The 23,740-nt window shown below is 48.8% G+C and overlaps 1 protein-coding gene and 1 long non-coding RNA gene across 2 annotated transcripts in view; one reads left to right on the top strand and one right to left on the bottom strand.

The window, feature by feature from the left end:
- Positions 1 to 22,285, top strand: part of PERCC1 (proline and glutamate rich with coiled coil 1) — a 42,873-nt gene extending 20,588 nt beyond the window's left edge. Inside the window, exon 2 of the mRNA XM_069646817.1 lies at positions 17,811 to 22,285. Coding sequence (XP_069502918.1) covers positions 17,843 to 18,655 — 813 coding nt within the window. The 5' untranslated portion in view covers positions 17,811 to 17,842 and the 3' untranslated portion in view covers positions 18,656 to 22,285. The remainder of the gene's footprint in view (positions 1 to 17,810) is intronic.
- Positions 1 to 23,740, bottom strand: part of LOC138569134 (uncharacterized) — a 106,338-nt gene that overhangs the window by 47,764 nt on the left and 34,834 nt on the right. The window contains exon 2 of the long non-coding RNA XR_011303141.1: positions 13,799 to 13,907. This is a non-coding gene — a long non-coding RNA (uncharacterized lncRNA). The remainder of the gene's footprint in view (positions 1 to 13,798; positions 13,908 to 23,740) is intronic.

Below are 23,740 nucleotides of genomic sequence, written 5' to 3'. Positions count from 1 at the left end.
TTCCACCGACCCCTTGCACTTGTCCCCGCCCCCATCCCCTCTCCTTCACCTTCCTGCGCACTTGCACGATCTCATGTCTTGAAGATTGTCTGTTGTTCCCTTGTCTCCCCCCTCCTTGCATGGCGGCTCCTCAATGCACTTGGAAAAACTGCAGAATCGTCGTCAGACCTTTTTGCTGTCATCTACACCGTTAATTGTAGTACATGCACTTGTTCCATGCACCCACTCTGCCCGTGCAGACTTTTATCCTTCAGAAATTCAAGGGCTCTGAATGACTGGTTTTTTACCCTTGTTCCCTCCCTCCTTGAGCGCTTTGAAACACTTGCTTTGTGTATAGGCGCTTTACAAATAAACAATACCATACCCTACTGCCGAAGATGAAGAGGTATCCCTGGCACAAGGCTCTAGGAAGCACCGTTCACTTGCAAACACGAGAGCTGCCCTACCCCTGTTACAGACTGACGCCAAAGCACAGGTAGACACAGGAAAGATGCAGAAGAGAGTTTGCCAGCAGAAAGGTTGTAGTTACTATTTTTTGATTTTGGCATATTTTGGGGGTACAGCCACCAAAATATTGCCAACGCTTTAGCTTCAGAGAAGAAAGATAGACAAGGGCTGCCAGAAAGCTGACTTTGTGGTTTGTATTGCAACTGGAAATGCTGTGGCATAATTGACTAGCACACTAAATGTTATTTCTTGTACCATTATTTATTTATTTGATTTGCCATTTGTAAAGCGCACCTAAGCCTAAGGCATCTGGGCACTGAGCTACTTTATGCCAATGTAATCCAATAGTGGCTTGTTTAGCTATTTTCTCCCATTCAGGAGTTCTGTACTATGTCATGTGACTGTCACTTTCAAAACTGGGATTGCGTAGTGATCTTTATTTTCAGAGCCAGATGTAGTTGGGCTATATTTGGGCTACTTCCTGGCCCGTTGGGCTATATGTCGTTTTCCCTTTCTGGATACTGCTACCATGCAAGCTATTACGTTTTGAGAGCTGTACTACCACTGACAACATACAGATGTCCTCATAAGAAATCTCACTGTGATTTCTAATGAGGTCATCTATATGATGTCAGGGTTTCTGTACCTCTCCAATTCAATAATTTGTGAGTACATCTGTAGGTTGTAGTTGATTTGATAGATGCAGTACCACTGACAACATACAGGTGTCCTTGTAAGAAATCACATTGAAATAAAAACTAAACTATAGGATAACTACGACCAAAGGATGCAATTATACATACAACCAACATCTGTCACTTCCCACTTGAGCTGTTGCATCTTCCCCCCTTGTCCGTCCCTCTTCCCTCCCTTACCCTCTCCCTCCTCCCCCTATGCACTGTCCCTCCTCGCTCCCTTGAGTTGTCCCTCCTCACCCCCTTCTGCTGGCGGTCATCCTCCTGCTTGTGCTGTTGCCAAACCCCCCTTGTGCTGTTCCTCCTCCCCCTTGCACTGTCCCTCCTCTCCCTTGCCCTGTCCTCCCTCACCCCCTTGCACTGTTCCTCCTCACCCCCTTGAGCTGTTCCTCCTCACCCCCTTGAGCTGTCCCTCCTCACCCCCTTGAGCTGTCCCTCCTCACCCCCTTGAGCTGTCCCTCTCACACCCTTGAGTTGTCCCTCCTCACACCCTTGAGTTGTCGCTCCTCCCCCTTTGCACTCCCTCCTCCCTCCCTTGAGCTGTCCCTCCTCACCCCTTCCGCTGGCAGCCATCCTTCTCCTTGTGCTGTTGCCAAACCCCCCTTTGGCTGTCCCTCCTCCCCTTGCACTCACCCTCCTCCCTTTTGTGCAGTCCCTCCTCACCCCCTTGAGTTGAGTTGTCCCTCCTCATCCCTTTGGCTGTCCCTCCTCCCCTTGCACTCCCCCCTCCTCCCTTTTGTGCTGTCCCTCCTCACCCCCTTGAGTCGAGTTATCCCTCCTCATCCCTTTGAGCTGTCCCTCCTCTCTCGTTTGAGCTGTCCCTTCCACGGGTGGCCATCCTCCTCCTTGTGCTGTTGCCAACCCCCCCCCCCCCCCAGGGGCGGTCCCTCCTCCCCCCTTGTGCTGTCCCTCCTTCCCCCTTGTGCTGTCCCTCCTCCCCCCTTGTGCTGTCCCTCCTTCCCCCTTGCACTGTCCCTCCTCCCCCTGCGCTGTCCCTCTCCCCCTTGAGCTGCCCCTCCTCCCCCTTGAGCTGTCCCTCCTCCCCCTTGAGCTGTCCCTCCTCACCCCCTTGAGCTGTCCCTCCTCATCCCCTTGTGCTGTCCCCTTGTGCTGTCCGTCCTTCCCCCTTGTGCTGTCCCTCCTTCTCCCCTGCGCTGTCCCTCCTCACCCTTGCACTGTCCCTCCTCACCCCTGTGCTGTCCCTCCTCACCCCGTGCTGTCCATCCTCACACCCTTGAGCTGCTCCTCCTCACCCCCTTGAGCTGTCCTTTCTCCCGCTTGCGCTGACCCTCATCTCACCCCCTTCCATTGCCCCTCTTCACCCCCTTGCGCTGTCCCTCCTCACCCCCTTGCGCTGTCCCTCCTCACCCCCTTGCGCTGTCCCTCCTCACCCCCTTGCGCTGTCCCTCCTCACCCCCTTTCGCTGTCCCTCCTCACCCCCACTCCACCCCCTTGTGCTGTCCCTCCACCCCCTAGTGCTGTTTCTCCACCCCCTCTGCTGTCCCTCCACCAACCTGTGTGGTCCCTCCTTCCTCCCTTGTGCTGTCCCTCCTCCCCCTTGCGCTGTGCCTCCTCCCTCCGTTGTGCTGTACCTCTACGCCCTTGTGATGTGCTGTCCCTCTACCCCCTTGTGATGTGCTGTCCCTCTACCCCCCTTGTGCTGTCCTTCCCCCTTTGTGCCGTCCTTCCTTCCCCCTTGTGCCGTCCTTCCTCCCCCTTGCAATGTCCCTCCTCCCCCTTGCTCTGGCCCTCCTCCCCCTTGCTCTGGCCCTCCTCCCCCCTTGCTCTGGCCCTCCTCCCCCTTTGCTCTGTCCCTCCTCCCCCTTTGCTCTGTCCCTCCTCCCCTTTGCTCTGTCCCTCCTCCCCTTTGCTCTATCCGTCCTCCCCTTTGTGCTATCCCGCCTACCTCCTTTGCACTGTCCCTCCTCCCCATTGCGCTGTCTCTCCTCCCCCCTGCACTGCTGCTCCTTTCCCTCTTGTGCCATCCCTCGCCCACCGTGTGTTGTCACTTCTCCCCTTGCACTGTCCCTAATCTCCCCTTGCATTGTCACTTCACCGCCCCCTGCTGCATGGTCTTCCATCCCGTTGCATAGTCCCTCCTCCGCGCCTTGTGTGGTGACTCCTCCTGTTTGCGTGGTCCCTCCATTGTGCCGTCCCTCCCCCTTGCACTGTCCCTCCTCCCCATTGCGTTGTCACTTCTCCTCCCCTTGCACTGTCCATCCGCCCCCTGTTGCATGGTCCTCCATCCCCCTGCATGGTCCCTCTTCCGTTTGCGTGGTCACTCCTCCCTCCTTGCGCTGTTGCTCCTTTCCCCTCGTGCCACCACTCCCCTTGTGCTGTCCCTCTTCCCCCTTGCACTGTCCCCCCTCCTTACCTTGCAGTCCCTCCTCCTGTTGCCCTTTCCCTCCTCCCCTTTCCCTCCTCCCCCTACCCTGTCCCTCCTCCCCTTACGCTGTCCCTCCACCCATGCACTGTCCTCCCTCCCTTGTGCTGTCCTTCCTCCCACCCCTTGCGCTGCCCTCTTCCCCCTTGTGCTGTCAGTCTTCCCCCTTGCTCGGTCCCTCCTACCCATTGTGCTGTGCCTCTCTCCTATTGCACCTTGCTCTACCCCTCTTGTGCTGTGCCTCCTCCCCCTTGCGCTGTTGCTTCTTCCCTCTTGTGCCATCCGTCCCGTTTGTGCTGTACCTCTTCCCCCTTGTGCTGTCCCACCTCCCTCCCTTGCGCTGTCCCCATTTACCCTTTGCGCTGTAGCTCCTTTCCATCTTGTGCCTTCCCTCCCCCTTGCTATGTCCCTCCTCCCTCCCTTGTGCTGTCCTTTCCCCCGTGTGCTGTTGCTCCTTTCCCTCTTGTGCCGTCCCTCCCCCTTGCACTGTCCCTCCTTCCCCTTGCTTTGTCACTCCTTCTCCCCTTGCAATGTCCATCCGCCCCCTGTTGTATGGTCCTCCATCTCTCTGTATGGTCCCTTGTCCCCCCCTTGCCTGGTCACTCCTCCCTGATTGCATGGACCCTCCTCCCCTTTGTGCTGTTGCTCCTTTCCCCTTGTGCTCCTTTCCCCTTGTGCCCCCCTTGTGCTGTCCCTCTTCCCCTTTGCACTGTCCCTCCTCCCTTCCTTGCACAGTCCCTCCTCCCCTTGCGCTCGCCCTCCTCACCCCCTTGCGCTCTCCCTCCTCACCCCTTGCGCTCTCCCTCCTCACCCCCTTGAGCTGTCCCTCCTCACCCCCTTGAGCTGTCCCTCCTCACCCCCTTGAGCTGTCCCTCCTCACCCCCTTGAGCTGTCCCTCCTCACCCCCTTGAGCTGTCCCTCCACATCCCCTTTGCACTGTCCCTCCTCATCCCCTTTGCACTGTCCCTCCTCCCTCCCTTGAGCTGTCCCTTCTGACCCTGTTCCACTGGTGGCCATCCTCCCCCTCGTGATGTTGCCAAACCCCCCTTGGGCTGTCCCTCCTCCCCGTCCCTCCTCCCCCCTTGCGCTGTCCCTCCTCCCCCCTTGCGCTGTCCCTCCTCCCCCCTTGTGCTGTCCCTCCTCCCCCCATTGCGCTGTCCCTCCTGCCCATCCCTCCTCCCCCCTTATGCTGTCACTCCTGCCCCTTGTGCTGTCCCTCCTCCCAGTGCATTGTACCTCTTCCCCCTTGTGCCATCCCTCCCCTTTGTGCTGTACCTCTTCCCCCCCTTGCGCTGTCCCTCCTCCTCCCTTTGCGCTGTCCCTCCTCCTCCCCTTGCGCTGTCCCTCCTCTTCCCCTTGCGCTCTCCCTCCTCTTCCCCTTGCGCTCTCCCTCTGCCTCCCTTACGTGGTCCTCCACCCCCCCTGCGTGGTCGTTCCTTCCCACTTGCACGTCCCTCCTCCCCCTTGCGCTGTCCATCCTCCCACCTTTACATTGTCGCTCCTCCGACCTTTGTACTTCCGCTCCTTCCCCTCTTGCGCTGTTCCCCCTCCCCCTCTTGCGCTGTTCCCCCTCCCCCTTGCACTGTCCTCCCCTTGCAATGTCCCTCCTCCACCCATGCGCTGTCCCTTCACCCCCTTGTGCTGTCCCTTCACCCCCTTGTTCTGTCCCTCTACCCGCCTTGAGCTGTCCATCTACCCCCCCTTGGGCTGTCCATCTAGCCCCCTTGTGCTGTCCCAGTACCCCCCCCCTTGTGCTGTCCCAGTACCTCCCGTGTGTTGTCCCACTACCCCCTTGTGCTGCTCCTCTTCTCTCTTGTGCTGTCCCCTCCTCTGAGTCCTCTCCACCCCCTGTGTGCACCCTCCTCCCCCTAGTGCTGTCGCTCCTTCCCCTCTTTCTCTGTCCCTCCTCTTACCTTGGTCTGTACCTCCTCCCCCTTGTGGTGTCTCTCCTTGCTCTGTATCTCCTCCCCCACTTTCTCTGTCCGTCCTCCCCCGGCTCTGCCCCTCCTTCCCCTTTGCGATGTTGCTCCTTTCCCACTTGTGCCTTCCCTCCACCTTGCTCTGTCCCTCCTCCCCACTTGCGCTGTTGCTCCTTGAGGGGGAGGGGGTAGTGGGGGGGGGGCAGCAGGTGGTGCTGGCACTGAGGCCTCATGTGCAGCTTCATACGCTTTATTCCTACAGCCCACAGTATCTTAAGAGTATGGGAACCACATTAAACAAGCATTGGCAATGCCAACAGTTTGGGCCTTTGTCTAGGTGTGGGAAAGCATGGTGCGAGTACCTGGGCTCTAATAGCAGTGCCTGGCAAATGCCTAATGCCTATACACAAGCCTAAACTGTTGGCTTTGCCAATGCTCGTTTTTAACAGGACTTCAGTGAAGGACACGCACGCATAGGGCTTATAAATAGAGTGGCTGAATGCAGACCTGATGTAGACATATGTATTACGCCTGTAGCGGGTTTACAGCTCAAATTAAGTGATTCACTCTCAGAAGAATGCTTTGAAAAAACACCAGCAAGCACTGCCGGTGCACAGTTTGATAGTAAGGCTTGTTAAAGCCAGCTTGAAGAGTTCCAATGAGGCAGGGAAGGACAGCAAATGGGTGGGAAAATACCAAACACCTTCAAGCTGTGTGTCCCTCCTCGTATGCCATTTCTCCCTGGCTGAACTCCAATGCAGAGGTTTCAGCTCATAGGTGTTGCAAGCGCTGCCTAATAGCCCAAACGAAAAAGGAACAGTTCACCAGCGGAACACGCCACATAGCACCATTGGCCGTCACCTCTGCTCCCTTTATCTGGTCCCCCTCAGGCCAAGGCCTGGATACCACAAGGAGGGGCACAATACGCCACTCTGCGGAGCTAACTGGCGCACTGTTAAAAAAAACTCTAAAAATAAAATAACCACGAACCTTTGGAGCAATATCACAAACATGCAATGTAAGGCAACATACTAGCTTAGAAGCTCTCGGCAGTCTTCTGGAACGTCACGTGTTACTGTGTGCCTATAACAACCGTGCAGGGAAAGAATATGTTGGTTAAAAAAAAAAAAGAAACGTTACTGCGTTTGGCTCTGTGGCACCGCAATAATGTTGGTATGATAACTTTTGACATTTTCTCTTTTCATGCACTCTCCTCTCTCTGTGCCTTTTCATTATGCTACTGCCCCGTTCCCCACATCCTGAATGCACGAGTACATTTCCCTTTTCCCTTCCTGCCTCTCCATTCCTGCCCTTTCTTTTTCAGCCCCTCCCACCTCCCCCCTCCCATCCAGCGCACTCTATTCCTGAAAACAATCCTGAAATCTCGCTTTTTTCTTCCTCCCCAGTCCTGATCTACTTCCTCCTTTTGCCCTCTGTGCTGGTTGGTTGCTTCTGATCTTGCGTTATAGTTCACCTTGGAAATGGACCCACTACTAATAGCTTTCATTCCCTCATTGGCTCTTTCTTACTCCTGTAGTCTAACCCATCCGCTACATTCTTTTTCTTCCATATCTGATACAGAAGCCGTGCAATTCCCGACTCAAGCGGGTCCCGCTGCAGCTCCGTCGGATCCCTCTTCCATCCGCCATTATTCCCAAAGTCTGTCCTTTGTTGATCACATGCACCACGGCCCTTTGTAATCGTTATCATCCGCCATGTTGCCTTCCTAATCTAAACATGTCTCCATCCTTCTCTTGCTAATGGGACCATCCCTCAATTCCTCTCCTCTTTCAACTTCCGACCCGCTTTCCTTTTGCCGTTCCCTTTGAACATTCTAGAAAGGGCAATTTATTGACTTACACGATCTTCCGTCACAGCAGTCAGGTATTTACACCACTTCCCTCTACAGAAACAGCGCCTTTGCATGTCACTAATTCCCCACTCTCGGCCCGCCCGCCACTCTAAACTTTCTTATGTGCTGGTCCTATTAGATCTCTGTGCGGCATTTGACACTGGATCAGTCTATACCCGTTTCTGCTTTTTATGCTTTGGGGTTCTTTCCTTAACTTTCAAATTGAAGCTGCTTCCTGCCTTGGGCGTGGCAACCATCAGATGCTCTGCCCCTGGGCTTTGGCATTCCATGCGGATCTGCATTAGGACCTGGACTTTTTGTTTATCTTCATACCTCCCCACTTTCCAATATCCTCTCTTCCTTTAGCTGATCGTGTCACTTATGCAAACGCACTCACCCGTTTCGCTTCTTCTTTTTCCGGGCCTCTTCATTCTACTCTTGCTGCTTGTCTTTCAACTCTTCAAACCTGGATGTTGTCATATTCACTTCACCTTAATCCGACAGAAACCAAGGTCCTGTATCCCCCCTCATATCCTCCAGTTGGTGCTCCTCCGCCAGTCACATCTACTGCAAGACACATTGGGATCATCTTTGATTCCTTCCTTTCAGCCCCTATTGCTAATTCGGCTAAAACACCCAGATTCCCCCAAATTCGGGTATTTCAGGGAACTCAAATTCTCATTTCTTTTCCCAGCTTGACTCTCGCTCGGCACTTCTGGGCGCTCTTTCGGCCCATGCTCTAGTCTAGTCCCACATCATTCCATTTGTTTAATGCTTCGATCGGTCGTCCCTTTCATCTTCTCCCTCGATCTTTTAGCTGATTCGCCCTGCCTTCACCCCCTTTCCACTATCATACTGTTTTCATTTCTTATGTATTAGCTATAAATGCTTATAGTGTAAGGCGCCTGTCTGTGCGCCTCAGTTTCTTTTTGCACCCCCCCTCCGGCTCTCTTCGCTCTGCCTCTTTACTTCTCTTGTCTGTACCTCGAACCCCCCTGTGCTCAATCTCGCTTTCATTGCTTGCCCCGAAACATATTCGCTGTGCTTCCTCCCGTGCTCGCTTCTGCTCATTACTCAAACACCCCTTTCTTTCTTTGTCTGCTTCCTTTGGATAATCCTTCTTGTACCCTGTGGCTCCTTTATAGCTACCTTTGTATGTTTATCTGCCATTTTATGAGTGAAGTTGTACAAGTGCTTCAGCAAAAGCGCTCAGTGCAGGTCAATACGTATATTGGATGGTGCAAGTACTGCCTTTAATCCAAAGCTATTGCCATGGGAAGAGAAGGGTGTTGGGATGTGAGGAGGAACACACAGCCTATGTGTGTTTAGATGTTTAGATTTTTAACCCGCTCATTGACATGGCCATTCTAGTCCCTATGGCTATTCACACTGACTATTTGACCCACCCCCATACTACACATATACCCCCTGGCGTAATATGGATTTTTATACAAGTCTTTTTGAAAGTGGCCCCTTTGTTCATGCAGTTTTGTGCATGGGGGGTGGGGGGAAGAGGGTGAAAGTAGTGGGGAGGTGTATGGTGCAGCCCCATTTAAAAATAAATTGTTGAATGCATTTCGACACAAAGTGCACTCATTACCCACTTTTTGCTACCTGCATTTCAGTCCTTCAAGGGATATTGGTGGAAGCACTGGGCAATGCCACTGGCCTTCAACAGGATACTAAACCGATCATACATATTTGATTGTTAAATAGGGAGACAGTTCGAATAACACATGAAAAACAAACTACAGTAAAAAAAAACATTGAATATAACGTGCACTTAAAACAAAGCCCGTCAAAATGTGTAGACTACAGAAGTATAGTGTTATTTTTAAATTTGACACTTGTTGATAATGTATGATGCACATCATTCTAATAAAACATTTTTTTAAAAATAACAACACCTAAATAAAGCGAAAATAACGACTGCAAAAGTCATGAATCACAGTAATTACCATCTGACCAGGGTCAGACTGGCCCGTTGGTCATTCGGCCCGTTGCCGGGCCGATCACTACTTTGGAGGGTGAGGCCCTGGGGGCCGATCTATATGTGGGCTGGTGTTGACCTAACCACTCAGCCAGGTTACAATATTTGGTTGCCTGCGGGCTTCAGGCGGCAGCCTTCTCAGCAGCCAGCTCGCACCTCGTCACGGCACGACGCACAGCAGATGCATTTATCAAAGAAAGGTAACATGCAAGTGTTAACTTTCTTTGATGAATGCATAAAGTAGGCGTGCTGGCCTGGCAGTGCCCTGGACCCTGAGCCGATCCGGCGCGGCGCCAGTTGTTGCAAATGCAGTGAATCGCAACAAAAGGAGCGGCTCCTGGGCCAGTTGTGAACTGGCCTTATGGGCTCTAGCGATTCTTTTCTGTTGTGGAATACAGACGTTAACAGGGCTTATGGGCCCACAATGCGTATAAAATGCCCTAGTAGAGTAAACCGAGCCCCAGAGAAAAAGTGAATGACAGATTGTGCAAAATGGACCGTACGCAGAAGATAAGCTCGAAAATCAAGGATGTCCGATACATTCTCAACATGGGCATGTGTGGAGTTGGTAGCATTGGCTCCAGGAACTCACAATCTCACATGGACCGAAAACGGAAGAGGTTTTGGTGTTCCGTGTCAAGGCAGAAGTGATGAAATCTCCCAAGCAACCCATGATACTCCAGAAATCATCAAGGTGACAGACAACCTTGTACGTACCCTGGGGTATTGATATGCATGTCTACAAGGATTAGGCAAGTGATCTTAAAATGGGAGTAAAGAGGAAACCGAAGTCAGTGCAGCTACTTTCTTTTTTTGTTTATTGTAAATTTCAGTTTATTACAAACTTTATTTTACATTTCTTTACGTTTATTTCCTTGATTCCATCTATTTCAATTCCATTTTATCCTCGTCATTTTATCAGCTGAATAAGTTAAGATACTAATTTTACATTGACATCATTTCCCATTTGCGAGTTCAACAACTGCTGGGTACATAGTTTTAAAGTAGTTTTTGACGACGGATTGTTTTTGACGATGGATTTTCCACTCGTCATTTCAGCAATAGCTTATCAAGATAGTCGACTACTGCACAGATCAACATAAAGTTCTTGCCAGTCCAGAGTACGTACCCCCACTCTTCCAGGTTTTCATTTAAGGAAGCAAAGTTCCCCAAAAAGGCACCTCGATAACCAAATGTTTTAAGAACTCAACTGTGATGGTACAGAACCGGCAGTGATTGTTTTGAGTGTTCACACCGTGTTTCAGAAATAGCATCTCCTCGGTTGGAAGCAAGTTTAAACGTATTCGCAGGAACTCATCTCAATGATATCTCGATGGGAACTTTTCCAGATATTTCGTGACGTGATTTACTCCGCGAGCTTCACCACCGAGGTCTAAACTGGTGGCGAGTTTGAGTCTGTTGTTGGCGGTGTCTACCCAGACACCATGTGTGACTGCTTCTTTACAGCACACGGATTGGCCCATAGTGTCTGTATATTGGTTCTGGGATGAGCTGCTTTAAAACTGGGGTGATCATCCAAGACCATGTTTCCTGAATCAATATGGGAGATGGCCGGAACCTTGACCGAACAGCATGCAGAGATCAGAGAGAAGAAGCATGCATCACCCGACAGAGTGAATTACATGCCGCAGACATTAGCAGTTTCTGGAAAGGAGTATTGATGGTCATGTGGCATTGGAAGCCACAGTCCAGAGAACTAGCAATGTTGGCAATGGGAGGGACAGCACCATGATTGCTCAGGTCAACAACCCTTCCTATATGTTTTACATAAGGGTTTGGAAAAAAGAGGAATCTGGTTCTGAAGGTGTTAAGTATTAAAATAATCTCATTCTGTCCAAGTTTGGATTTCCTAAGATGGCGCTACTGCACATTAAGGCCTTCCACATGAGATGCCTGCAGATAGAGGTGGGTGCTGGCTGTATCCTGGTGGATGAGGATGTCACTGCCTATGGTCAGATCTCCTAGAGTTAGTAAGGGGCCCATTCAAGTAAAACATTCTCTGAATACAGCAGGACAGACGCATCTCTCTGAAGAACTACATGTTTGATTGAGTGTGTGTGTGTTGGGATGAATTCCCTTACCCTGGAATCAACCTCTCCCTACACAGGCAAGCGCAGTCTCCCTCAAGCGTTCCCGTGCGCGCCTGGCAACAGCGCTGGCCGTGCAGCCAAAGTCAAATCTGAGGTGGGTTCACACAAGTGCACTGCAATACAATATTGCGTAGTATAATGAAAGGTACACAGAGAAATCATACAAATGTACCCCTTAGCGATATGTTGTGGTGTGGTAAAAAGGTGAGGTGACTATAAAGAGAATACAAGAGTAATAAGGAAAGTGTCATTCACACATTTACCAATTGGTTACAGTTGTTCAAGATCAAGTAATTGTGTGTGTGTGTGTGTGTGTGTGTGTCTGTGTGTCGGTCTGTGTCTGTCTCTCCATCTTTCAGTATCTGCATGTCTCTCATTTGGATGTGTGCGCCCCTTCAATGCCAGGGCAAGTGCACAGTGACCAATGCCAGCTAGGCTTTTTTGATATATATATATATATATATATATATATCGGTTGTTTTGTGGTAGTACAAGCCTTTTGCACCCACCCAAATACCACATTTGTATGATAGGAGCTGCACAGAACATATGCAGAGACACTTGGGCTTAAATGAAAAGTGCATAAGTCATTTTATATGCACATTGTAAATACCCAACTGAGCTACAGGAGCTGTACAGAATGCCTGGGTAGCTCTCTGGGTATGAGTGAAATGCATAACTGTCATCTCGTATACAAGACCTAAAACACCACCATTTACAGTACGATTAGCACATCAGCACTTGTGAGTGCCTAGAACCAGATTATAAAAAATACATCCACTAAGTGGCGAGAAGGACAGGAGGTGTACCAATGTCTCCACAAACGTAGAACGACAACGCGTTGCCATAGGTGTTAATTCAGACTTCTAAATAGTGCCGAGAAGCAGATTGCATATTGAATGTATTAGATTTACATGCACATTGGATCTATAATAGTGCAATTACCATTGCACAATGATAAAGGCATTTTTTTCAAAGTGCATTCAGAATTGAATTTAGGGGCGTTTATTTAAGAATATTTAAGGGTCTCGGGTCAGAAGAAACGAAAATGGAAGAAGTCAAAACAATCTCGCCAACTGTCCAGAGCGAGGTGAGCCTTGCACGACAAGGCCATGGCGGAGCGGCACGTTTTGCATTATGTAGATGGATAGGCAACATGCAGGCATCTACAGCTCAGCACCTTAGTATCACTGAATGCTAAAATAGGTCATATCGTTTTTTTAATTTTTATAATCAAGCATACAACACTATTTTAAAAACATGCGTGGCATACATCTGATTGCATTTTTCCAAAAAGGTAGCAGGCGCCCCTCTCCAGAAAGAACATGGCATGATAACCTGTTCTAATTCCCACTTTGAGAGGTCGCAGCCATTGCTTTTTGCTCACTGTACCTTTGGGACATTTGCATATCAGTCTGTGTCCCGCCCACATGGGCAGTCCAGCACCGAAATACTAGGCAATTCCCTTCTGAACAAGAGTACCACCAGCAACCCCATACACGTGTTTCAGCCTTGTTGGGCCTCATCAGTGAGGTGAAGCTGTGCCTCTCTGAGCACAGTGAGCAGGGAGTCCACGTCTGAGTCCCCCCACCCCCGTAACTCAGGGTGACCAACCCCAAGTTTCTTGCATACATTTTTCAAAAATAGAACCGATTGCAGCCGATCATTAGCAACCCGACCAGCAAATTCACCAATAATTGTATGAGATTAGAGCAAAGTGTATCCAAAATGAAGGGGATTCGGATGGAATACGCCACCATCGTGTGGCATTTGGCCAGACGGGACGAGTTGGGTGGGAAGATGGAAGCCGATTAAGAGGCTAGCCAACACCCGAAGATGGGGGTCCGAGGGGACTTAAAGCCAGCCGCCGCCATATGAAGCATGCCACGGGGAAGCTGACGAAGCATAGACCTGCTGTAGCATTTATTTAGTAATATATCTTTGCTTTCGCAAAGAGACATGGGCCTTGCATTTTTGATTGATTTTCTTGCCATTAGAATTACAGGAATTGGGGGCATTTAAAGTTTTGCTTTTGCCCAAGAATGGACAGGTGGTGCCATGTCATTTGGGGCATTAGACATTTTGTTTTTGTCAATGAAAAGATAGGTTAAATCAAATTAGATGCATTTAAAGTTGTGTGTATGTAGACACAGGACAAGTTCCAGCTTTGAAAGCTACAGGAAAGTTTGCATGTGTTGTGTTAAAACAGCTTGTCTTCATTAATTTTTATTTAATGAAAGGCAGTAATTTAAATCAGCGATAATTTAGCATCACTGTATACACAGCTGTCCCGGCGAATGCACCATCATGACATGTATTTAAATCCCAGCGACCTTCTGACCTCTTACCATGAATAAGGTTACTCCCCTCAGGGCTAAGATTATCAAATAAAAACGCTTACGGAGGTGGAGAGGGGAGGGGCTTTCCATTTTGACATTCACCCTGTGACCTCACTGAATGCTTCCGTTTTCAGCGATGCTCTTTAAGATTAAATGCAAAATGTTTCCAATCTGCGGAAAGAAAATAGAAAAGAATGAGTATGGGATTAAATGCTCTCACTATGCACACCATGTGTTTTATGCCATGCTCTCACTATTTGCTCACACCGTGCATCTTATGCAATGCTCGCACTATGCACGTTATACCATGCTCTCACTATGCACACCATGCATCTTATCCCATGCTCTCACTATGCACACCATGCGTCTTATGCCATGCTATCACTACTTGCTCACACCATGCATCTTATGCCATGCTCTCACTACTTGCTCACACCATGCATCTTATGCCATGCTCTACCTATGCACCTTATGCCATGCTCTCACAATGCACACCATGCATCTTATGCAATGCTCTCACTACTTGCTCACACCATGCATCTTATGCCGTGCTCTCACTACTTGCTTACACCATGCAGCGTATGCTATGCTCTCACTATGCACACCATGCATCTTATACCATGCTCTCACTATGTACACCATGCAGCTTATGCTATGCTCTCAGTATGCACACCATGCACCGCATGTCATGCTCTCACTATGCACACCATGCATGGTATGTCATGCTCTCAGTATGACATGACATGATCTCACTATGCACACCATGCATCTTATGCCACGGTCTCACTATGCACCTCATCCATCCTATGGCATGCTCTCACTACTTGCTCATACCATACATCTTATGCCATGCTCTCACTACTTGCTCACACCATGCAGCTTATGCCATGCTGTCACTATGCAAACCATGCAACTTATGCCATGCTCTCACTATGCACACCATGCAGCTTATGCCATGCTCTCACTATGCACACCATGAATCTTATGCACACCATACATCTTATGCCATGCTCTCACTATGCACACCATGCAGCTTATGCCACGCTCTCACTATGCACACCATGCATCTATGCCATGCTCTCATATTTGCACAACATGAATCTTATCCCATGCTCTCACTACTTGCTCACACCATGCATTTTATGCCATGCTCTCACTACTTGCTCACACCATGCATCTTATGCCATGCTCTCACTATGCACACCGTGCATTTTATGTCATGCTCTCACTATGTATTTTAAATCATTCTGTTATAAATACACTTTGCATTGCATGATATTTGATAACAAAAAGGAAATATTAATTTGTACGCCTTGGACCAGCCCCTGGACTCACGAAAGCTTCAAGAATGAGAAATTGGTGTAAATGTGAAGGCGGTTATTAAAACGTTTGAGATTAATCCATTGTGTGCATGTGTGTTATTTAATCACCATAATAAAAATCTTCAGCAATCTTAATCTGTAATCCATTCTCACTACAACCCTGCATAGCCATCCCGAAAGATCATAAAGAAACTCAACTCTTTGCAATTGAAACTCATTTTTTCAATTAATTTCAAACATTTTGGCTTGTTGCATCTAGCTACAAAATCATGATATCAATTGATTGGACGTTCTGTTCCCACTTTGTCAATTGCTCTAAAAAGAATTGCTCCTAGAATCAAGTATATTTCAACATCTATTTGTATGATCAGAGTACGGGTGCAGAATACTTTGTGCTGTGCTATGCATCCAGTGATGCTAACTCCTCGTTATTTTAGATGACGTCTGCCATAAATCATTTAATTGAAAAACTCTACTTAAGACAAGCAGTTTCAACATAATGCATGCAAACATTCGTGTAGCCTTTGAAGCTGGAATGTGTCCCCTGTCTACGCATACGAAACCTCTTATGACCCTAATTTGATGGATCATGTCCTCTCTCAGACACAAGCAAAACATCAACCGCTCCCAATTTCTCTAATTCAGTTTCCTGGAAAATCTATGAAAACGGGCATGCCCTGTTGTCTCTTTGCAAATGGAAAAGGATATTACTTAATGCGCGTTGGAGCACTTCTGTGCTTTAACATGGCACCCCCAATATTTGGGTGGATTTGAAGTCAATTTACACCCCCTCTCCCCCCCCCTTGTCTGGGGGCCAGCTTATTGCTCAACTTCCAGCATCCATTTCCCTTTCTAAACCAAAGCATCTCCTTGTGTCGTCTCCGTCCGTGCATCCTATCAGAACCGTCTTCATCCTTCGTACACGTTTCTCTAATCTTAGCTAACCAATGGCGTATTAGCTGGTCCAGTTACTTAGGATTTCTATTCTGCGAAATCGGGTACATGTCCAGCACGTTTAAACAAACATAACGCAAGTTGCATCATGCTCAAGTCAAAAAAATGAGACATGACCTTCTATGGCATACAGTGATTCTCACGCACCGCCCTTCAGAAGCCTGAATGTTATCTAATAAGCTGCGAATGCTCATTTTCCAGCTCAGCCATGGCCTTGTCGTGGAAGCCTTACCCTGCGCTGGACAGTTTACTTATTTCATTCGCCTCCTCCTGAGCCGAGATCCGTCAATATTCTTAAATTAACGTCGCTAAATTCAATTATGTATACACTCTGAAAAGCAGGTCTTTACCATTGTACAATGAAAACGCACACTTATAAATGCAATATGCCTCTATAGCTGATGCATGCAATAGGCGATCTGCTTCCCATCGCGATTCTTAAGCTCTGAATGATGTTCTGTGCCCCCCCCCCCCTTGTCTCTCTAAGTGTCTGCAGGCATTGGTAGACTTCTGGTCCTTGCTGCCAACAGTGAATACAGGATTGCTATGGTTCCAAGTGCTTCTGGATGCTCACAAGTGCCAGTGTGCCAAGCACGCTGTAAACGTGGTGTTTTGGGCCTTTCTTACAAAATGGCATTTGTGCATTTAACTTATAACCAACGTGATATTTGTGTGCCCCTGCCAACCCCTGAAGCTCAAACGGCGCATTTAGGATTTGCATGTAAGGTGACCTATGTGCATTTAATTTAAACCCAAAACACTCGCCAGGTGTTCTGTGCAGCAACTGCATTCAAGTGTGGTATTTATAGGGGAGACATGGCACCTACTACTGCAAAAAACACTAGGTCTGAAACCGCCCACGTCGGTACAGTGCAGCGCATTCCTTTTGTTAGCACAGGCTGTAGGAACTGCTGGCCACTGGCAGGTCGCAGTTGCAATGCCTCTTTGTGCAGGAAGGCTTTGGGAAGCAAAGGTGATATAGTATGGTGACACAGCTCTGCCCACTGGGTTAAGGAAAGAGAGCAGGGTCTCTCGTTAGTCAATGCGGAGGAGGCTGGAGTTCACAAACTGGCAAAACGTCATCATCAGAAACAGTCTTGAAAAGATGCAGAGCCCCCAGATTGCAGTACCACATTTAAGTAAGGTCACCTGCATCCTTCTGTGAGCACAGCTCCCACTCAGCATAATTCCATGTTTTTGAACAGGGTATTCAGGTGCTTGCATGTTATGTCGGTCACCATGCCCTGGGCACCTATGTCTCCACCAAGTGCAGTCTAAACATTGCAGTATTTGGCCACATCAATTCAACAAAACTGGGCATGCGTACAACTAAAGCAATAGCAACTCCCATTGCTGGAATAGGGTCCCTGATGACCTTTAATCACCTGGCAACCTTATGTATCAATGTAGCTGCAACACTCTGAGCACCAAAATAACAGTTGCATTCACAGAGCCCACCCCACTCACTCCTGTGGCACAGCTGATTACCAGAAAAAGAACACGGCTGCACGCTCCTATATCAATATTTCTCAAATGTCTAGGCCAGTGCAGAGTTGCCTAGTAAAGGAGGAAAACTAAGAAGCGTTGAGGACTTGCTTTTTCTAATTGACCTCTCTCTTCATTAATTAACCCCTTCTGTTCCCATTGTCCTCTGTTGATAATTGACTTTCATATTATCCCAACTTGACCCCCTCCTATGCTTAGCGCTTTGACCTCCCTGATTCCCCCCAAAACCTCTAGCTTGTACACCAGGAATCCTTATTGCCTGCTAATGATTCTGTTGTTGTCTCCCATTCAGCCTGTGAACTTGGTAACTACGAGGGATCAGCGATGGCGGCCGGAGTGATTCAGACCTTGTCCGAGTTCAACCTCCTGCAAGGCACCTTCCAACACCCATACCTCTCCTCATCCACCCGATCCATGCAGCTAGACTTTCCAGAGACCTCCGAAGATGAGGACGAGGACGAGGAGATGGAAGAGACCAGCTCTGATGAAAGCACCGAGATGTCGATGGGCCGACCTAGCCCGGATTTCAGCGAGGCAGATATGACCAGAAGGCTACTGCACTTTTCTGATTTCATAAGTCGCGACATCCAGAGGTATTTCGGGAGGAAGTCCAAAGACGAGGACCCAGACTCCTGTAACATCTATGAGGACTACCTCTCACCAGCCAAGTCTGGGCGAGAGATGTACTATGCTGACCTAGTGCGAATTGCACAGAATGGAGACCGAGATGAGGATCCCTACAGCCCTCTCACGCCTCCAGTGGGGATTGACCGCCAAGTCCTGAAATCCATCTGTAGCAAAGATGGCCCTGAGACATTGGGGCCACTGGCGGAGCTCTTTGAGGTTGGCTTAAGGCGGTACATTCGGCACAGGGTCTCTGAAGGACAGGACAATAAGAGGCCAAGGATGGACCAGAAATACGCCCACCTTGTTCCCATGCACAAGCGGCAGCTGCCACTCTCCTTCTGGAAGGAGCCCGCCCCGGTGTTGCCCTGCCCCCTGAACACCATTGCTCCAGACTTCAGCGACCTGCTGGCAAACTGGACTTCAGAAAGTAGCCCGGAGCTGCAGCAAGCCAGCCGGGACATGGCCAGCGAGCTCAGCAGGCACGCGCTTGAGGGGGGTCACTTCAGCTAAGGCTTGTGCCGGTGCAACATGTGCATGCTTGGATGGTTGCGGCATGCCTCGTGGGACACTGATGGTCAAAGCAAGGATTCACCATCTGAGAGGCATAACTCTTGAACTCACACGCTTTTGGCAGGGTGACACGGACCATGAAGTTAGGTCACTTCCTGCTGAGCCCTTCACCTGCCGTAGACTTAAATGGGCCCTCGTCACCAAAAGAAAATCCTCTTCTTTTCACCCGCCCTGGTGACTCCAAAGTTTGATTGGTGTGGTGAGGGCTGGATCTCTGAGCAGCCCTCAATGTTAACTGTTACTGATTAAATGCTTGTACGTCAATAAGCCCACCCCTGACGCTAGTGGGAGTCAGTTAAGAGTTTTATTGTTGCAAGTAGGGACAGGCGGTACCCCGGGAAGTACATTTCTGTCCGAGGCGTGAAAGGGACCAAGAGCGGCGCCGAGCATGGTGGAGACACGCAGCGATGGCCCATTCACAGATTGGGATATATTGTCATAGAGCACTATGAGAGGGATCCATGGGAAAAAGTCCCCAGGAAAATGTAGCCAGCAAAAAGTCGTTTTCAATATTCTAGTCATTCAATGCAATCAATGCAAAGTGTAAACATGTTACCAGTAGTCGCCAAAAGAGGTATTTTGAAATGCACAAAAGTACAAGACTGTAAACCTAACAATGACCCAAACCTTTAATAAACCCCCACCACATTCCCCCAAACTCCATTACTAAACCTTCTGCTAACTCTAATTGCCACCCTGAACTCTTAAAGAACACTAACCTTTCAGCGCACAAAAGCTTTTTATTTGCATTTACTCAATCCAAAATCAATGTAAAATGAACAGTGAACTGAACTCCAACCCAATCGCCAGCTCTCCATAAATGACAGCCATTACCCCAACCCAAACCCTTGCTCTAATTCTAGCATTGGCCATACCCCAACTGCAACTCTTACCTTTAATTCTCACTTTGCTTTAACCACTAGGTTTATCCTAACCCCAATCCTATGCAAACATTACCAGCCCTCCCCAACTTCCCATTCCCTCTCACTTACCCAAACATTACTCTATTAGCCCTAGCCTCACCATAACCCCTATCCTAACACTTACCCAGATATTTAATCTACCCTATTAACGAAACCCCAACATCCCCAACCCTGCAGCAAGCACCATGACCCTAATTCTAAGCCAAATCTTTACCCTAACCCCCTACCCTAATCTTGCCCTAAACCAGGCAATCACAAGCCCACAAAACGATCTTTAACCCCAACAATTCCCTTGCAGCACTACATTTTTGGCTACTTTTCAGCTGCATTTTTTGTCTACATTGTGCGTGGCAACGTTTTCACTGCAGAGATATTTTCACCACAACAATTTCACTGGGTACATTTTCGCTGGCAACATTTTCACTGGATACCTATGAGAGCGCCGGTTAACATTAAATGTAAACACGTGCAAGTGACATTGAGGGTTCCGCAGCAGTGTCAATTGCTTGTGGGGAACATCAATGTTTGCACTGCCGTGCACTTGGGCCCTCTATCTGCAGCTTTCAACATTTGCAGGAGGAATTGGGGGAAAAAAGTGTTACAACAGGCACAATCCCCTTGACACCCTTTTGTAGCACTTCGCATTGCAGAAAATGCAGCAAAGGGCACCTGTTATTTATGCTGGAGAGACATTTACATGGGGGTCATTTTCTAAAAACAATTGTAATTGCATGTAGGATACGCCAATATTGGCACTGATGTTCACTTGCCCCCTCAATGCAATTGTGCACATTTGCAAGGCGTGGTACGTGGTATAACAGGCAAACTAGTCTTAACACCCCTTTTTGTATTTTTCAACCTTGTTTTGGCAATTTATAAATTGCAGAAAGCATTGAGGAATCCATCAGATTCTAGGAATCCATTGTTTTCAAACCAGCATGGAAATGTCCCGCTGGTGCAAAGCAGGAGGGGTGCAGCAGGTATGTAGAGGGGAAAAGGCCATCAGGTCTGTGCCCCAAATCAGCCTAACAAATGAGCAATCCCCTCGAGATTCAATGCAATTTCAACCTGGTGCTACCTTTACACAGCAGGTTTTAATACCGTTATTTAAAAGGGGATTCGAAAATAAGCCCCTCAGCAAAATAATTATTTGAATTGATAAAGCTCTAAGAATAGGGGCAGATAATCCGTTTCACCAGGGGTGTTGCTAGGTCTGGAAAAGACCTGGGGCTACGCTAATGTCAGAAACTGTCGGGACCGGGGGCTAGCTATAAGCTCCAGAGATTCTACCCGGGGCTACAACCAAAAGACCATGGGCTTATAGCCCCCTTAGCCACCTACCACCCAGCAACGCCTCTGCGTTTCACATCTGCTCAGGAGGGGGGTGGGGGGGCAGAGTTTCCATCTCATGGGCACTCAGAATAAGAGGATCGCAGAAACCTGTTCACAGCCCGTCACCACAGCGGGGAAAGAGTCATCTCACAGAGGCCCATAACAGGGGTGCAGGAGAGACTTGATTAATGCAGACTAACAAGCACGCAGCATGGCGGGACCAAAGAACCCATCCCACAGCTCAGTACTGGCTGACGCGAGGATCCTTCTCACAGCTGTTTGACACCGCAGGGCCATTGAGTCCATCCCACAGCAGCTCATAATTGTGCACGGAGGCGTTGCTGGAGGTGATCTGGGGGCTGAGTCTTAAGTGTGTAGCCCCAGATAGAAGCCCAGGGACTACAAACAAAAGGCTAGCTAGGTCCGAGTGCCGACATGAGCATAGCCCCTTTTACAAACCTAGCAACACCCCTGACTGTGCAGCTAGAGGATCCGCCGCACAGCTGCTCAACACCGCCGGGCCATTGAGTCCATCCCACAGCAGCTCATAATTGTGCACAGAGGTGTTGCTGGAGTGGGTGCGGGGGATGATGGGACTATAGCCTTTGGTCTTAAGGGTGTAGCCCCAGATAGAAGCTCAGGGACTACAACCAAAAGGCTAGCTAGCCCCGAGTTCCGACATGAGCGTAGCCCCGGAGCTTTTACAAACCTAGCAACGCCCCTGACTGCAGCTAGAGGATCCGCCTCACAGCTGCTCAAAGTAGCAGGACCGCAGTGTCCATCCTAGCGCAGAACTGTGCGACTAGAAATTCCGTCTCACAGGTGCTCAACACAGCAGATCCTTCTCATCACTGCCCTACATTTGGGGCATTCGGGGAGAGCTGAGGCATCCATCCAACAGTGCCATAGAACAGCAAAACCCAAATAACATTCCGACAGGTTCCATGCGGGGGGGGGGGGACCAAGGGGTGGGGAAGAGAGGTTTCCGAGGGACCATTTATGACTCAGCATAATCCGAACCTGAAAGTCCCGTTATGGCTGGCAAGAAGATCAGAACAGTAGGCATACACTTCCAGGAAGGACATCTGGCAGAACTACAATCTTCTTACCGCGGCATCCCCACCACCCTGCACACCAGAATAACTAATCCCACGATTCCTCACCCCTTCAGACAGCCATTGCAATCCTCAACCAGAGCTATTTTACCATTTACTATGTCTTGCTTGTTTTTTTCTCACTATGCAATACTCTTCAACTACCCGTTATCCTTTTCTTGTGGGGTGCTGTGTAAATAAATCTCTATTTTTGGTATCTACTTTTCGTGTGTGTTTGTATTTGGGGTTGGGTTCTATCTTGAGTCCAGGTGTTAAAGCCAAGCTGAAAAACGGTGCTGATTGGGGGTTTTCGGGCTGGCATCATTGCATTACAAACAACACGTAAGCAAATCAAATCTTGCTACAGAGATGTTTTTTTAAGATAGAAGACCCACTGGCAGATGCACAGTGATGGATGCCGAGTTTATTTACTGGAGAATTGTTACTATTTGCCAGTAAGCAGTGAGGGTGCCCAACAAATGAAGGGTTTTAGTGTAAGTTCTTGCCTCTGAGAAAATGTTTAAACTACCGGATTAATATGGCTCCTTTTACAGTACACAATTTTGTTAAAATTTGGATAAAAAGCTATACAATTTACAGTTAATTTGGCAGAACAAAACATGACCAAATCAATAGAGGCTAGATCACCAGGATGCCTGAGTTCACAAAATATTCCAGCACTGTCACTGTAAAACACTTTCATAAGACCACAACATAGCCAAGGCTGCACCATTGTAAGAAGACATGTTAATGCTGGCTCTGCCAATATATGCCCTTATTACCACTTTAAAATCACACCCCTGTTGGCTGTGACCATTAATAAAGTTGTAAGAAGATATTTGCATTTGTGATGGGCCAATAGTTTTGAGTACTGCCACTGTAAGAGCACAGATATGTTGGCTGCTTTCAGAAATGCTGGGCGAGTTAATATATGCCACTACTGCTATTGCAAAAATGCACCCATTTTGACTGTGCCCAAGAATACCAGTATTGCCTTTGTAAGAAAATAATGTCATGCTTGCTTTGCCAATGTTTGCCAGTGTGGCCACTGTAAGAACACACTCAGGTTGGCTTCGCCTAATAATGCTGATATTGGCACTATCTGAAGACATTTACATGCTGGCTGTGTCAATATATGCCAGCATTTCCCTGTAAGAAGTCTTACAGCCACAGTGTGGCAGTATTGCCATCCAAAAACACACTGCTGCCTCCTCCCCTCCTAAGGCCCGCTCAGCAACAGCTAGAAAGTGGGGAAGTTAATTGACACTGCCCTGCTGAGGCCCCGCCCCGCCCCCTTGACTAGCCCAGAGTAATACATAAAGGGAGCAACTATACGGATGCCCTCTTCACTTCCTGTGCTTCCTTGGCCCTTCTACAGCCTGCAACGATAGGGTTCTTGTAGGCCTGCAACTTGGAGAACGCTCCTCATGAAGGCCTGCAGGGCCTCTGCAACTGCAAGCAGCAAGTGCTTGATGCAGGGTGTTCCTAAAACGGAGCCGTGTGCAGAAAGGGTGGGGCAGCGTGCCAACGGCCACTATACATCAGTTGCCACTGCATATGTGCAACCCCTTTCCTATTGTCTGGCATGTCATTTGGACATATCACTCTTGCTTATCTAAAGTTATTTCTTCATCATCACAGTGCTTCCAGAGTGACAACTACCCCTTATGACATAA

The sequence above is a fragment of the Ambystoma mexicanum genome, chromosome 2q, assembly GCF_040938575.1.
Source record: "Ambystoma mexicanum isolate Mex_15411 chromosome 2q, UKY_AmexF1_1, whole genome shotgun sequence".
Taxonomy (NCBI): domain Eukaryota; kingdom Metazoa; phylum Chordata; class Amphibia; order Caudata; family Ambystomatidae; genus Ambystoma; species Ambystoma mexicanum.
Note: the sequence above shows the minus strand (reverse complement) of the source record. Positions and strands in the feature narration are given on the sequence as shown.